Source organism: Thamnophis sirtalis, unplaced genomic scaffold, assembly GCF_051295495.1.
Source record: "Thamnophis sirtalis isolate CommonGarterSnake01/CBP01778 unplaced genomic scaffold, rThaSir2_p1.2 scaffold_9, whole genome shotgun sequence".
Lineage (NCBI taxonomy): Eukaryota > Metazoa > Chordata > Lepidosauria > Squamata > Natricidae > Thamnophis > Thamnophis sirtalis.
This window is the reverse complement of record NW_028261389.1, coordinates 22,200,661-22,214,599: the sequence shown is the minus strand read 5'-3', so window position 1 is coordinate 22,214,599 and position 13,939 is coordinate 22,200,661. Positions and strand designations below refer to the sequence as shown.

The 13,939-nt window shown below is 41.4% G+C and overlaps 2 protein-coding genes across 5 annotated transcripts in view; one reads left to right on the top strand and one right to left on the bottom strand.

The window, feature by feature from the left end:
* The window catches only part of KIAA1549 (KIAA1549 ortholog), a 120,848-nt gene extending 115,131 nt beyond the window's left edge, over nucleotides 1-5,717 (top strand). For all 4 annotated transcript variants that reach the window (XM_087723018.1, XM_087723020.1, XM_087723017.1 and 1 more), the window contains one exon: nucleotides 2,734-5,717. In XM_087723018.1, the coding sequence (XP_087579144.1) occupies nucleotides 2,734-2,988 (255 nt within the window). In that variant the 3' untranslated portion in view covers nucleotides 2,989-5,717. The remainder of the gene's footprint in view (nucleotides 1-2,733) is intronic.
* A 2,691-nt stretch (nucleotides 5,718-8,408) lies between these two features.
* On the bottom strand, nucleotides 8,409-12,250 carry TMEM213 (transmembrane protein 213). Its single transcript, XM_014058605.2, has 3 exons — nucleotides 12,085-12,250; nucleotides 9,151-9,186; nucleotides 8,409-8,640 (listed from the first exon to the last, which is right to left on the bottom strand). The coding sequence occupies exons 1-3, from the start codon at nucleotides 12,155-12,157 to the stop codon at nucleotides 8,480-8,482; spliced, it is 270 nt and encodes an 89-aa protein (XP_013914080.1). The 5' UTR covers nucleotides 12,158-12,250; the 3' UTR covers nucleotides 8,409-8,479.
* Between the last annotated feature and the right edge of the window lie 1,689 nt (nucleotides 12,251-13,939).

Sequence of the window (13,939 nt, the reverse complement as noted above, 5' to 3'; positions counted from 1 at the left end):
TGGCGAACCTTTTCGGCATCGAGTACCCAAACCAGAAACCCAAAGACCAGGTGGCTGGTGTGCATGCATGTGCTGGCCATCTGGTCTTCAGGTTTCCAATGCCCACATGTGCACCAGCCATCTGGTCTTCGCATGTGACAGAGCGCCGGGAACCCAAAGCCCAAGTGGGCGGCCCGTGCATGCGCACTGTCCAGCTGGTCTTCAGGTTTCCGATGCTCTGGGGCACACAAAGACCAGCTGACCAGTGCGCATGCGTGTGCCAAAAACCAGAACAGCGGATGGCGTGCGTGCTCATAGAGAGGGCTCTGCGTGCCACCCCTGGCCATCACAGCTCTAGGCTGTTATGTCCTATAACTCTAAAATAAAAATCTTCCAAATTAATGGGCAAATAATGGTGCCCTGGTTGGTGATGGATGTGCCTTGACAAACAGTGAGGAAATAAGAGGTCTCAGATAATAGACCAAAACCTGGTTCATTGTCAGTGTAATAGCAGAGTCTAAGTCAGTTGTTTTGTCAGTTCATATAGAATGAAAGAAATTAGCTGGTGCAGAATCTTTTGATTAATCAGCAAAATCCATTTGGCCTCCTCTTGTTATTTTCCTTTCTAAACCTGGCAGGTTATGTTGTCTTCTGGGGTTCTCTCAGCAAGAAAGAAAGCTTCTTTCTTTCAGTAGTTTAAGGTAGTATTTTCAGTTTTATCCCTACTACACTGATTGAGCCAGATCTGAAACAGGGCCAAAATATTTGGCAACGTAAGTCAGCGAACAAGGTAGAGTTATTTCTCCCTTTCTATGCACAGAAGCTGACCTAATTGTTTGTTCAATTTTATTACAGTATTGGTGATAGGGGGTTTCACTCTCCGTTTCGCCTAAGGGAGGACGAGCGAATTAGGAAATTAGCGCAGCCCCTGTAGCTCTATCCTACAACACGGTAGACAACTAAAGCATCAAAAATTGCCTGGCTTCAGCCACTGCTTCTGCCTCTGGCCAGTCTTAATATATGTATACAGTGCTCTGAAAGATAGAATTGAATTCCTTCCTCTCACCTGCAGATTCCCACTGGAGTAAACTCTTAGGTGCCTGTTTTCCTCTATTGCAGCACTTAGCCAAGTCTGTCTCTTCTGCATGCCATTGCCATTGTTAATATTGTGGCCTCAGTGTTTTGCAAGTCCGTCCTTCCTTCCTTCCTTCCTTCCTTCCTTCCTTCCTTCCTTCCTTCCTTCCTTCCTTCCTTCCTTCCTTCCTTCCTTCCTTCCTTCCTCTTTACTTATTCAGCTCAAGTCTCACTATTTTAATGGATCTAGATTCCAAGGGGGTAAGTCTCCTTTTTGAAAGCACATGTAGCATTGTTTTGTTGGCACTGATTCTGAAAACTGTCATGTGCCTATAGAAGCCTATAGAAGAGGCTTCTTAACCAATTGTCCTCTTGATATGTTCGATCAGGGGTGTCAAACTCACGTCATCACGGTAGCATCATGTGACTTTCTGGGACTTTCCTCCCCCCCCTTCGCTAAACCAGGTGTGGGCGTGGCTAGCACGTGATGCATCCAGCCTGCAGGCCAGGAGTTTGACAGCCCTGTGTTAGAACTTCCATAAGCAGAGGATTAGGGGAGTTAAAATCAAGTTAAAAGCCATCGGGTGGAACAAAGTTGCTATAGTCCACAAGGTTATGAAATATCTTTAGTTTGAATAAGTATGTGTCTTCATTTTAATCATAAGTGCACAGGAATACAAAATATGAATTAGATGGCTAATAAAAGTAAGTGGTGCTTGCTTACGATTAACTTTTGGCGCCACTGTGCACTATGACACTTAAAGACTATTCTCTTTAAGCTATTATGGCATAAGCTTTTGCAGACTTAAAATCCATTTCCTCAGATTCATGAACTCTTTTTCTTAAGCTGATGACTACAGTATACACTTACATGAATATAAAAGGAAGAAATGTAAAGCAGCAAAATAAGAAAACTGGACTTCTTTTTTTAAAAAAAAATACAATCTGTGACATTTCCAGTTGAGCTTTACATTAGTGGTGGGTTGCCAATTTTGTTACTATCGGTTTGGGTGCCCTTCTGCACATGTGACCCTTCTGTGCATGCGCAGAAGCATCCGGGCAGGTGGGCGGAGCCTCCCACCACCGCTACTATTGGTTTGCCTGATCCGGGCCGAACTGGCAGCAACCCACCTCTGCTTTACATGTATGTAAAATAAGTGTATCTGTCAATTCAGAGTACAGGTAGTTCTCATTTAATTGGGACCAGCAATTCTGTTGCTAAGCTGAAGTAGATGCTAAATTAAATCACAATTTGTATTTATGATCTTCAGTTTTCCTCGGTTTACAGACCTCAATAGATCTTAAATACAAGGACTGGTCACGAAGTTTACTATTTCATCACTGTTATAATTGCAAATGGTCACTGAATAGGCAATCACTAAATAAGAGTTACCTGTAACCTCCTTTCATGAAGTTTATTCTAACCCACAAAAATGTTTGCCACGGGACACTGTTTTCGTGGCAATAGAGCTAACCTTTTGGCAATCATCTGCTAACATTTGAGGAATTCTAGAAAGAGGCCAGCAAGACCAAATATTACTCTAAAAACCAGTTTTGTATTTCAAATCAAAGGGAGACTTTCTGCTTTCTCTTGTCCCTGTGTCTTTTTATGTTTTTCTCCTTCTGTGCCTTTTTTGTCTTTAAGCTGAACCTGGAATAATGCTCTGTGCCTTTCTCTAGACGCATACACCTGGACATCACGAATATTGCTCCTCACCAGTTTTCCAGATGCCGCGGAATTTGGCTCGACAGCCTTCAGCTCCACCTGTTCATCTGCCAGCCAGCAACCAGCAGGGTCCAGGGCTTTGCTACAGCACCAGCTCCACTGAGGACCTCCAAACAGGACATTCGTCTGCCTCCCTCATCAAAGCAATCCGAGAGGAGCTTCTCCGGCTCTCTCAGAAACAGACCATTGTACAGAACTTCCACAGCTGATTTGTCCTGTCCTTGCAAATTAGCCAATTATCTGCTTCCTGTGGAAGCTCGACTTGCAGGAAAATCAGCAAGAGCCTGCGGTTCTTCTGTCAGAGGAGTAAACATGTACAATACCAGGGATTTATGAAGCAAGAGAAAAGAACTCTTTGGTGAGCAGCTGCAGCAGCGCAAGAGAAGATTTCTGTGAATGATAAAGTTGGGAAGACTCAGCAAATGTTTGACAGACAACCATCTTTTAAACTTTCTACTTTTAAGCATTTTGGCATTATAATTGTACTTGGAGTAGGAGTGTTCTTTCGTAATAATGATCTGGAAATTCATTTGCTGCAAAGAAGGCAGTACTACCCTCTAAACGACAGTCATTGGAGCATGCCAGCCCTTGATTAAGGAAAAAGAGGCACCTCAGATTAGTGGTAGTTCCTGAGTGGAAATCGCCGGTTGTTGGTGGGGGTGGGGGGTATATACTTCTGACGTGTTTCTTTTCACATACAATGCAAGTGGTGGTGTTCCTGTGCAAACAATTACTTTAATTAGACCATAGTGAGATTTCTTGAAGAAAGGACTTGGGAAACTTGCTAAACTAAGATAATAACCATTGCTTAATATTGCTTCCAAACGGAGCCAATCTTTGAACTTTTCTTGTTGTTCTTCTGGTGCTGAAGCTTCAAAGTGTCCCTTGATCCTGGTGTTTGCAAATGTAAAATGAAGGCCTTTAAAAAAAAAGAGCAGTATGAAGACACAAACAAAGGATATAATCATTTATTCAGGCTGGGGAAAACCATTTAATCCTCTTTTTAGAAACTGTACTTGGCACTAATAAGTTATTGATGGACAAGTAGCAGATGGATCAATAAGTGGAGAGACACATCCAGGGCCATTTCACAAGTGACGCAGAGAACATTAAATGTGCATGAAGATGGCATTGCTGTACATGAATTATTTTTCCTTGGGCTCCCAAAATCCATGTGGGAAATCTATCATAGATAATATTTAGCAGACATGTGAGTAGCTCCAGGTTTTGTTTTGTTATTTTTTGTCTTTTCCCTTCCTTTGGAAGTGGATTCTTCTAATCTGAAAGATTGTAGTCATGCACGATCAATGATTTAATGGCTCTTGGTGCTGCCTAGAAAACTGAGCACGACTTACTAATCATTTCACAGAGAGTCACTGGACTCTATGGACAAAGGCAAGCCAAGCCCAAAAGTTATGTATCTTTCTGGATCTAAATATGTGAACATTTCATCCTGGAATGTTTTCTCATATTTACTTCCCACAAAGTAAATTTCCTTTTCTTGAAAAAGGATTGCAAATATATCAGTATAGACCCGCACATCCAAAGTGGTTTGCTTAAAAGGAGCTTCACTTTCAGGAAGGGTATAGTACAGGGGTGTCAAAATCAATTTCATTGAGGGCCGCATCAGGGTTGTGTCTGACCTTGGAAGTCGTGTGGGCGTAGCCAGAATGGGCATCGCCAGCTTGACGTCACTCGTGTCGAGGGTGCCTATGGTGGCCCGAACACTCTGCCAGTGAAAACAGAGGTTGGGAGGCTGTGACATCCTCTTGCAACCCTCTGCCAGTGAAAATGGAGCTCAGGAGGGCCGCACATGGCCCACCCAAGATCCGTTTTCACTGGCAGAAGGTTGCGGGAGGACATTGCAGCTTCCCAAGCACCATTTTTGCTGGCAGAGGGACCACAAGCCAATCCTTCGCTGATTCCAGGGCGGCTCCACAGGCCAGGTCTAAGCACCCCGCGGGCCGGATGCGGCCCATGGGCCTTGAGTTTGACACCTCTGGTATAACAGTTGAAAATGGTTTGCCATAGTGAGCAAATTAGGTACCAGATGTTAATATAAAACTCACTTTCCAGTTGCATCCTCGCTTGAATTTTATAATGAATGCCTAGGGCGTACTGTACCAGCTTAGACAGAAGGAGTAGCGTTCTTGCTGAGAAAGAAAATGCATGCTTACAAATCTAAAGCTGCTGAAAACCCGCATTTGCAGTTTACCTGTAGGGTATCTGGTACTGCACATATGGTCCTATGAATTTGTGCATTTCTTTTTACTTTTTAAAAAAGCATAACATTTTCAGCATCCCCGTGTTTTTAGGTATATCCTTTGAAAACACTCTGTGCACAACTGAATGCGTCCCTTGTAATAGCGCTTGAAGGTACTCAAGATCACTTGCGAAAGTTCTTCTAGGATCTGAGATTGAGGCTAAAGTTTGGATGGCTAAGCTATTTGTTCATTTGCCAAAGGTCATAAATGTAGAAATGCTACCTGCTATTTGTACAAGGATAACATAGGGGGAGGCTTAGTGGTTTGAGATGGGCTGAACAGAAAGCCAGCCTGAGTGGGTATCATGTCACCAGCAGTAGTTCATCATAAGCCACACTCTGTGTTTGGATCTCAACAGAAGTGAAACTAACAAAATGAACATGATAAAATTCTATTTTAGAATAACAAAAGCTTAGTTTCATCATTAGACGCAGTCTCTGCATTTATATACGTGTTGCTACTGATACAGTGGTACAGGCCATCCAGGCACTAGTTCTTACAGGATTTTAATTTTACTGTTTGTTGTGAGATGTAATTTACTGTCATATGGACATTGCTTTAATTATAACCCACGTAATATGAGTGAAAGTTCTAACTAAATTATTTTATTTGTTGGAGTGTATTTTACTTCTGTTCTTAGAGTAAATTAAAGCTGAAGCAGTGGCATAAAGCGTCGTCTGAGCAGGAGTGTGACATCAGTACATTTATATTCTTGTGGGTGCTAATGAATTATTTTATTTATGGTGTTACATTTTGCCTACCTGATCCTTGAAATTGCATTTCTATTATGCAGTTTGTCCCTCATCCAAGAATGTTCCCCAAAGAACTGTAGAATCAGCATTGTTACCAGCAGGATTTAAGTTAGTCAGGATAGGTACTTCTCAGTTATTGATAGAAATCAGTGTCTGCATCGCTAAGCAATGCAATCATAAAGTACAATGTCATGTGACAATGCCAACATGTGATAGTCTTATAAGTCCTAGTTGCCACCTAGGTGAATCCCACAGTCACATGATTGCTTTTCTGACTCCCTAGCTTTAGTCTGGTGGGATTCATGTCAGACCTAAGCTCAAAGATAGATGACAAGGTGAATTGAAGACAAGTGACTTCCTTATTTGCTTATATACCTAATTGACAGATTCTTGCCAAAGTAAAGCCACAACCATCTAACCTAATTGTCTATGGAGATTCTCAGTCATCCAGCTAATGGTTGTCCCAAAAGTGCTTTTTCAAGAGACAACTGGACTTTCTTCAGCTTCTTGGATGAGAAGCAACATGTCTTCAAGGAAAAACCAGAAAGTGCAGTTGTCTCTTGAAAAAGTACTTTGGGACTTCTAACCTAATAGATATACCTGGGAGATTCTAGGATATGGTTATCTTCAAACTTTTCATCACTCCCCCCATCCAGTTTAGGACTATGTAGTCCCTTGTTTTGGATCTTTGTATGGAATGTTCTGCTTCCTCTCTGGAAAGCTATGATCCTATTGTCAACATTTCTCCTTCCACACATACACACTCCTTCTCTAGTTGCATATTCCATCACAGGAAGACCTTATCTAACCTTGATTAATGATGGCGCTCACCATGCTGTGAGTGCGGACAAATTCCCCATGTATAAAAACACTGACGAGCTTAATCATGTTTTAAAAACAATATGAAATGGTGCACCCAAATGTAAAAATCAGATTTCAAAAAAAAATATCCATCATTAGTGAAAAATGTTATTTACTGAAGTAGGTGAGTATCACACTTCTGATTTCTTACTGAAGTATCATAGTGTTCCTAATTTCAACAAAAAAAAGTTTAGCAAGTTCATCCTGGGTTATTGACATTTAAGAAGCCTGAGAAAATTTGTAATCCATATGTTTTTTCTCAAATTCCCTCTCTCCTATTTCTCATTTGTTACCTCTGAAAATATCAGTTTTAAAATTCAGGGCAATTAGACTGTGTTTAAAAAGGAAATCAAGAAAAGGACTGCTTAACTCTTTTTGTTCCTCCACCAAGCTGACAAAGGGAAAGTAGAGAAAGGCAACTCATGTGCAAATAGCCAGTTTGGGCCAATGGTTAAGACACCAGGCTAGAATAGCAATAGCACTTGGATTTATATATCACTCAATAATGCTTTACAGCCCTTTCTAAGCAGTTTAGAGTCAGGATATTGCTTCACAATTTGGTTCATTTTACCAACCTTGAAAAGATGGAAAGCTGAATTAACCTTAAGCTGGTCAGGATCGAACTGCTGGCACTTGGCAGAATTAGCTTGCAATACTAAATTCTAACCATTGCACTACAATGACTGGGCAAAACCAGGAGACTGAGCTACAGTCCCATTTTAGATTTGCAACTGGGTAATTTTGGACCAGTCACTACCTCTCAGCCCAGCTCCCCACATAGGAGTTGTGGGTAAAATAGGAGAAAGAACTATTAGGTACTTGAGTTATTTATAAAAAATAAAAGTGGAATATAAATAAATAAGCAGAACATGAAAAAGGACAGGCCTCTGGTCATATAAGCACAACCATTAACTTGAACGTTTTGATCCTTCCTGAAGACACAAACATTAAAATGTGGCAACAACTTTCAAGAGGTTTTAGAGGTGATACACAAACTTAAGAATGTTATCCATGACTGGCTGCACAGACTGGTGCATTTATTGATAGACAACCATGAGCTACCACACTGTCACAGAAAAAAAGAGATATGCAGTATAACCATTCTTTATTACATATGACAACTCTTCTTAAGCATGTCTGACACTCTTTCTGTTACGTACGTCACAGTTTTCACAACATAATGGAAAGATCCAGAGTTATTAAACAGCACTCAGTAGGGCCATTGAGAAATGAGGAGGAAGAGAATAGAAACACAATTTGGTTGTTTTGCAAGCACCTTGTTTCAGTGTTGGCTATACTACATTGTTGATATTCCCCAGGACTGAAAACATTGAGTTCCCCAGCAAGCTCTGACTAGTTGACATCATTCCTGGCTCAGATTCAAGAAAGGCAAAAAGAAAACAAAAACTAAAAAGCTACAAGCTTTGATTCCAGTCGTGACCCTGACAAATTATCACCATCTGTGTCAGCAGAAGGAAATGTCAGCTAGCTGACTCTTAAGCCACTTAAGAAAGAGGATAAATGAAACTGTCAGTGATAGCTGTTCAATTCACAACCAGAAGAAAAGAATCCAAAGGAAGTGCACATTCTTGCTTCATAGGACTGCAAGTATTTCTGCAAACCAGGGCAGAGGTTCTCTTGTCCATTGTTGCCAAATGGAGAGCAGGATTAAAACCATAATCCTCTTTGTGGGCATCATTGTTGGGTCATTTTGGTAGAACCACCAATGTCCTTATTCTACACTTCAGGTTATTTTCTCCAACTGCTTCATGAAAGGCATCAAGAAGCAGAAATGTGGGTTGGTTTTCTTAGCATCGTGCTTCCTAATATTTGGATTCATCAGGCCTGAGCTTGGTCATTTTATCAATGCAGAGGATGATAAGGGTGAGAAACCAGAGACTCCAGCCAACCGCTGCAGCAATCCAGCCGTACCCATCCATGCCAATCTGGCAACAGGTGTTTGCTTCCGAGCAGAATTCAGGATCTGAGGCACAGAAAGAGAAAGGTGTCTTCTCTATCTTTATTGCTGTATATCAGAGGTTCAAAGCACATGCCTTCAATCACCATGAAACTAATACCCCAGGGACTCTGCAAAATTCCAAATTAATTTTTTTTTAAGTTTCTTTAAATTACTGAAATCTGTTTTTAATGGTTCTGCTTAGAATACCAGGGTCTTAGTAGCTAATGTTTTGTGACATTTTGACAAACTCTGCAATTAGTTCAGTGATTTATCCAAACCCAGAGAACTGATTTGAGCAAATTCTGATTTCGTTAATTTTAATTAAAAGCCATGTGAATGTAGCCAAACTATAGCCATCCAGAAGGATGGGACCAACCCATACGGAGACAGTGGTTACTCCAACATTATCTGGATGACATTAAACTGGTTGGTGAACTTTCCAAAATAGTTACCAAAAATTCTTCCCAAATTTTCCTGACTTAGAAACTTGCATTTCAAAAGAATGCCTCCTTCCAGCATCATTTGAATACTTACGAGAACATGAAAAATTGGTAGATCCTACTTCCATCTCTAGAAAAAGAAAAAAAGAAAAATTGTGTTTGAAGGAATCATTCTAGAGGAAACTCAACTTGTAAATCCACATGCTCAACCTTGGAAATACTTTAGTGATCATTTGTTGTTAAAAAGGTATTACTCTATTATCTAATTTCATGGTGTTCCCCACCAGACAGCTAAAATATATTGCATTACCCAGTGATATTATTTATATAAAACTTTAAATTCTATTTCTTTTTTAATCCCTAAAATGATCCTGCAAGAGAAATCCTCAGCTGCCTGGCCTATTTAAAAATGACAAGAAAGAACAGTAGGGGGTGGAGGATGGGGATAGGCAGGAGAGAAAGAGTCCCACAGGTTGCTATTATAGACTTAAATTCCCAGCCAGTACTAACATTTACGTAAGGCCATAGATTAGGCATGGAAAATCTTTTGATTGCTGCAGCTAACTTTAGCATTTGGGGAGATTTTGGAGTGTTGCAGTAGGTAGGATAAGAATGAAAATAGATGGAGCTGGGATTTTAAGTTCTTACTTTCTTGGGAGTTTGTGGGCTTCCCTTTTTCTTTATCATTTTGTTTTTATATTGGGGCTTACACAAAAGTCTGTTTCCTACTGCCAAAAGGCAAGGGACATTCCACCAGTTGCCAGCAATGATGGTTAAAAGTGGCTTCAGGACAGGGTGAAATGCTACTGGTTTGGACCGGTTCTCCCGAACCAGTAGTAAAAAATGCCATGGGTTCGGGCAAATCGGTATTTCTGATGATCAGCTGGGCAACGATCAGTTGTGACACGTGATTTATATTAGCTAGAATTGTCAGATTTTCTGCTTTCTAACTAATCTAAATCACGTGGCATAGCGGATTCCCCCACCTTCGCTGTTCTACTTACCTTTGCAGACTTGGGAGGCTTCAAAATATTCCCTTTTTAGCGCTGCGCAGGCATGCCTTAAGCACACATGTGCCAGAGGTGGGTTCCGGATCCCGTTGCAACCTGTGCAACAGGGCTGGGCATCCACCACATGCACATGCGCATGTGTACTTACCACCCACGACACTCCATGACACTCTGCAGCGGCTCCGTGACACTCCGCCACGGCTCCATGACACTCTAGCTGCTCGTCGGAGTGTTACGCAGGCACCGTACGCTCTGTGCACATGTGCGGAAGCCCTGATCGGCTCAAATACATGTAAGGACGGTGGGGAGCGGGTGGGCCTTCTGGAGCACCATACTGGTGCTCCTAGCAGGCACCGGTACGCCTGTACCGGGGCATACCAGTTGTATCCCACCACTGGGATGTCCACAAAGTACGCATGAGTACACAAAGTGCATGCTCAGTAGCAGACTCACCGAACCGGTAGCAAACTTCAGAGGATTACCCGCTACTTCAGGACTATCAAAAAGGGCCATATCATTCACCTCAGACTAAATGACAGGATCATAGAGTACAGGGCTGTACAATGATCCAAATTTGGCAGGGGGGGAGATTTGGAATTTGTGTATACAGTATGTGCATGTTTCACCAGTCTAAAACTCCTTAAACAAAATTGGACTTAAGAAAGTCAGACTTAAAACTGAAATAGAACGGTGAGCTCAAAAAAAGACGTAGTTTGTTTAAAAAGAGTTGCCAACAGTGCAGACTCCAAATCACTTTTTATTTCTGAATCTAGGTCATCCTAAATCACTAACACAAGGGTGTTTATGGCAAATTGTTCATTTTAATGGCTTTTTAGGCTAGTGAAACTCTTTCCCTTCTTCTACCTTACCTAATTTATTCAGCGCTGGCTGGCTGAGATTTTTCTCCTTACTTTTTCCTTCAACCTGCTATCTGAACAAAACCGAGCAAAAACATTCTTCAGACAAAGCACGCAGCCTGCCACTGAGGTAGACTTCCATTATATTTTACAGTGTTTCGATGTCATTCCTTCCTTTTCATTAACAAATGCCTCCCACAGAATGCAAGCTCTTAAATTCTTTCCCAGCCGACTGTAAACAGTATTTTTAGTACTACATCTAACACCAAGTCTTTCCAACTCCGTATTCCAACTGAAATATATTTTGCTCTTTATGAATTAAAAAATATCAGAAAAAAACACTTCCTCCTTCTTCTAAGTCTCTGGATTTCAAAAGTATTTCCATAATATTGGAGGTTGTCTTATGCACTTAAGAGATTTACTGCATCTTCTAATTTCTGTTCAGGTTTGGCTGCAAATGAAGGCAGCATTCATAGGGACTACGGTATTTTAATCATTCGTTTGCTTAGGAGGTATATCAGATCTACCTGCCCCAGAATTGAAATTATTTAAAAATCAATGAAATAAATAACCTTTGTATTTTTCCTAGCAGTAAGCAGAAAGTATTTTTCCTTTTTTCCTATTATCCCATCACTTGCTACCCAGTCCCTTCCTTTCCCTTTCTTCCCTGGTTTTCCTATCCCAGGGTCTGAGAATGTGATCAAATACACTACTCTGAATTAACCTTGTTTTTTCCATTATTTTGCATGTCTTCTGCCAAACCTCAGTTTTATGATTTGAGTCAAGAGTCTAGCTTATTTTGCACTCAACACTTCACAGTCAAGAGGGGAAAAAAAGCCACTGCTGAATATTCTCTTAGTTTAACCCAGTATGAATTTTCTTCAGAATGAAAATGTAATACTTTTTTCCCTTAGAAGCTGGGTTTCTTTTTTTTTTTCAAATTAGTATTTGCAACACTGAACGGCTAAAAATAATTTTCAGACAAAATTCACCTAAGAGATAGAAAGAAAACAACAACAGCAGGACATCTCTAAACACAGCACAGTTATTTTTGTAGAAACTCACTCCCAAACTCTTTTATTTTCAAACTTTCTAATCATGCCATATTCATGCTAATCTCCTAATCGCAGAACTATGATAAATATTGCGAGGATTGGTCACCTTGTGAAAATGCGTTCTGGCAAGCTGAAGAGAGCAAAAGAATAGAGAAGGCAATACAGATCAATGGCTCCATTTCAGGATTTGGGATCCCAGCAGCAGCTGTTGTCCTAATGAGTCCCAAAGCTACCAACTTCAAGCAGCAGTGGAAGGGGAGGACCCAACACAGAGTCAAATGTTGAATCCAGAACTGTGGGTGGAGAAAGTCAATTCCTGCTGTGCTTGGACACCCTGAATTCACCTGCAGCCAAAGAGTTTGATTCAAGCAAATCCTCTCCCCCTGAGGCTGTGCAAGACTTACAAGGAGGTGTGAGGCATGCAGGAAAGTTAATAATAAACAGAATATTCACCTTTGCAGCAGTTCCATTTCCATAGGTTTGGTTTGGTTTTTTAAGGACATGTTGCATTCATGTTGCATAAATTAAATGGCATATAATAGCAGTAGCAATAGCACTTAGATTTATATGCCATTTCACAGTGCTTTTACAGCCCTCTCTAAGTGGTTTACAGAGTCAGCCTATTGCCCCCAACAATCTGGGTCCTCATTTTACCCACCTCGGAAGGATGGAAGGCTGAGTCAACCTTGAGCCAGTGAGAATTGAACTGTTGAACAGCAGCGAGCAGTCAGCAGAAGTATACCCTGCAGTACTGCACTCTAACCACTGCGCCATCTTGGCTGTTATAAGAAGGAAGGAAGGAACTGAGTTTTGGATGTTTTTAAAAGAGGAGGCCAATGATCCTGACCACTACTCAGGGAAAGGATCCCAATGTAGCATATGAAATGATCCAATGGGTTCTATTTTTTATTTAAGACAACAATGTTAATCAGTTAAAAGCTATCCTGAATTATGTTGGCATTTCAGATTTTTTCATGCATTCCTGATTATTGGATGACGAACTTCAATCAAGAAAAATTATCATAGCTAAGAGGCAGCAAGAAAATAGGGGCAGAGGGGGGGGGGACTTAAACAAATCTTTTGCTCCAGGCTGCTTAACATTTTAGAAAGATCCTGGTGTGGTATTACCTATTAGCTACATTTAAATGCCATCATTCATTACTGAATTCACCAAAGACTGTGCTTGCTTGATATATTAAATTATAGAATCATAGGACTAAAAGGAAACTTGGAGATCTTCTAGTCCAACTCCCCACCCAACCCAAGACAGGAGTACTTATACCATCCCAGACAAATCATTTCTTTATTTTTTTTAAACAATGACACTTATGTAAAAAATTGGGTTCTTTTTCCTCCTAAATTCAACTAAAGCAGGGATGTCAAACTCAAGGCCCGTGGGGTACTTAGATCTGGCTCGCGGGGCCATCCTGGAACAGTGGCTCTGCCAGCGAAAATGGAGCTCGGGAGGGACATGTGCGGCCCTCCCAAGCTCCACTTTCAGCTGCAACCGCCTCCTGCAAACCTCTACCAGTGAAAACGGAGCTCGGTCCACCATAGACACCCTCAACATGAATGATGTCAAGCTGGCCACACCCACTCTGGCTGTACCTACCCGTCTCCCAGTGGTGGGATTCAAACTTTTTATTACCAGTTCTGTGGGTATGGCTTTGTGGGTGTGGTGTGGCTTTGTGGGCATGGCTGGGGAAGGATACTGTACAATCCCCATTCCCTCCCCACCCCACTAGCCTGCTTTCCAGCTCTGTTCTCCTGTTCAGGGCAACAAAAGATCATCTGGGAGGCTGGGAGATAGGGGCGGGGCCAGCCTATTTGCCAGTTCTCCGAACTACTCAAATTTTCCACTACTGGTTATCCAGAACCTGTCAGAACTGGCTGAATACCACCTCTGCTGTCCCCCCAAAGTCAAACACAATCCTGATATGGCCCTCAGTGAAATCAAGTTT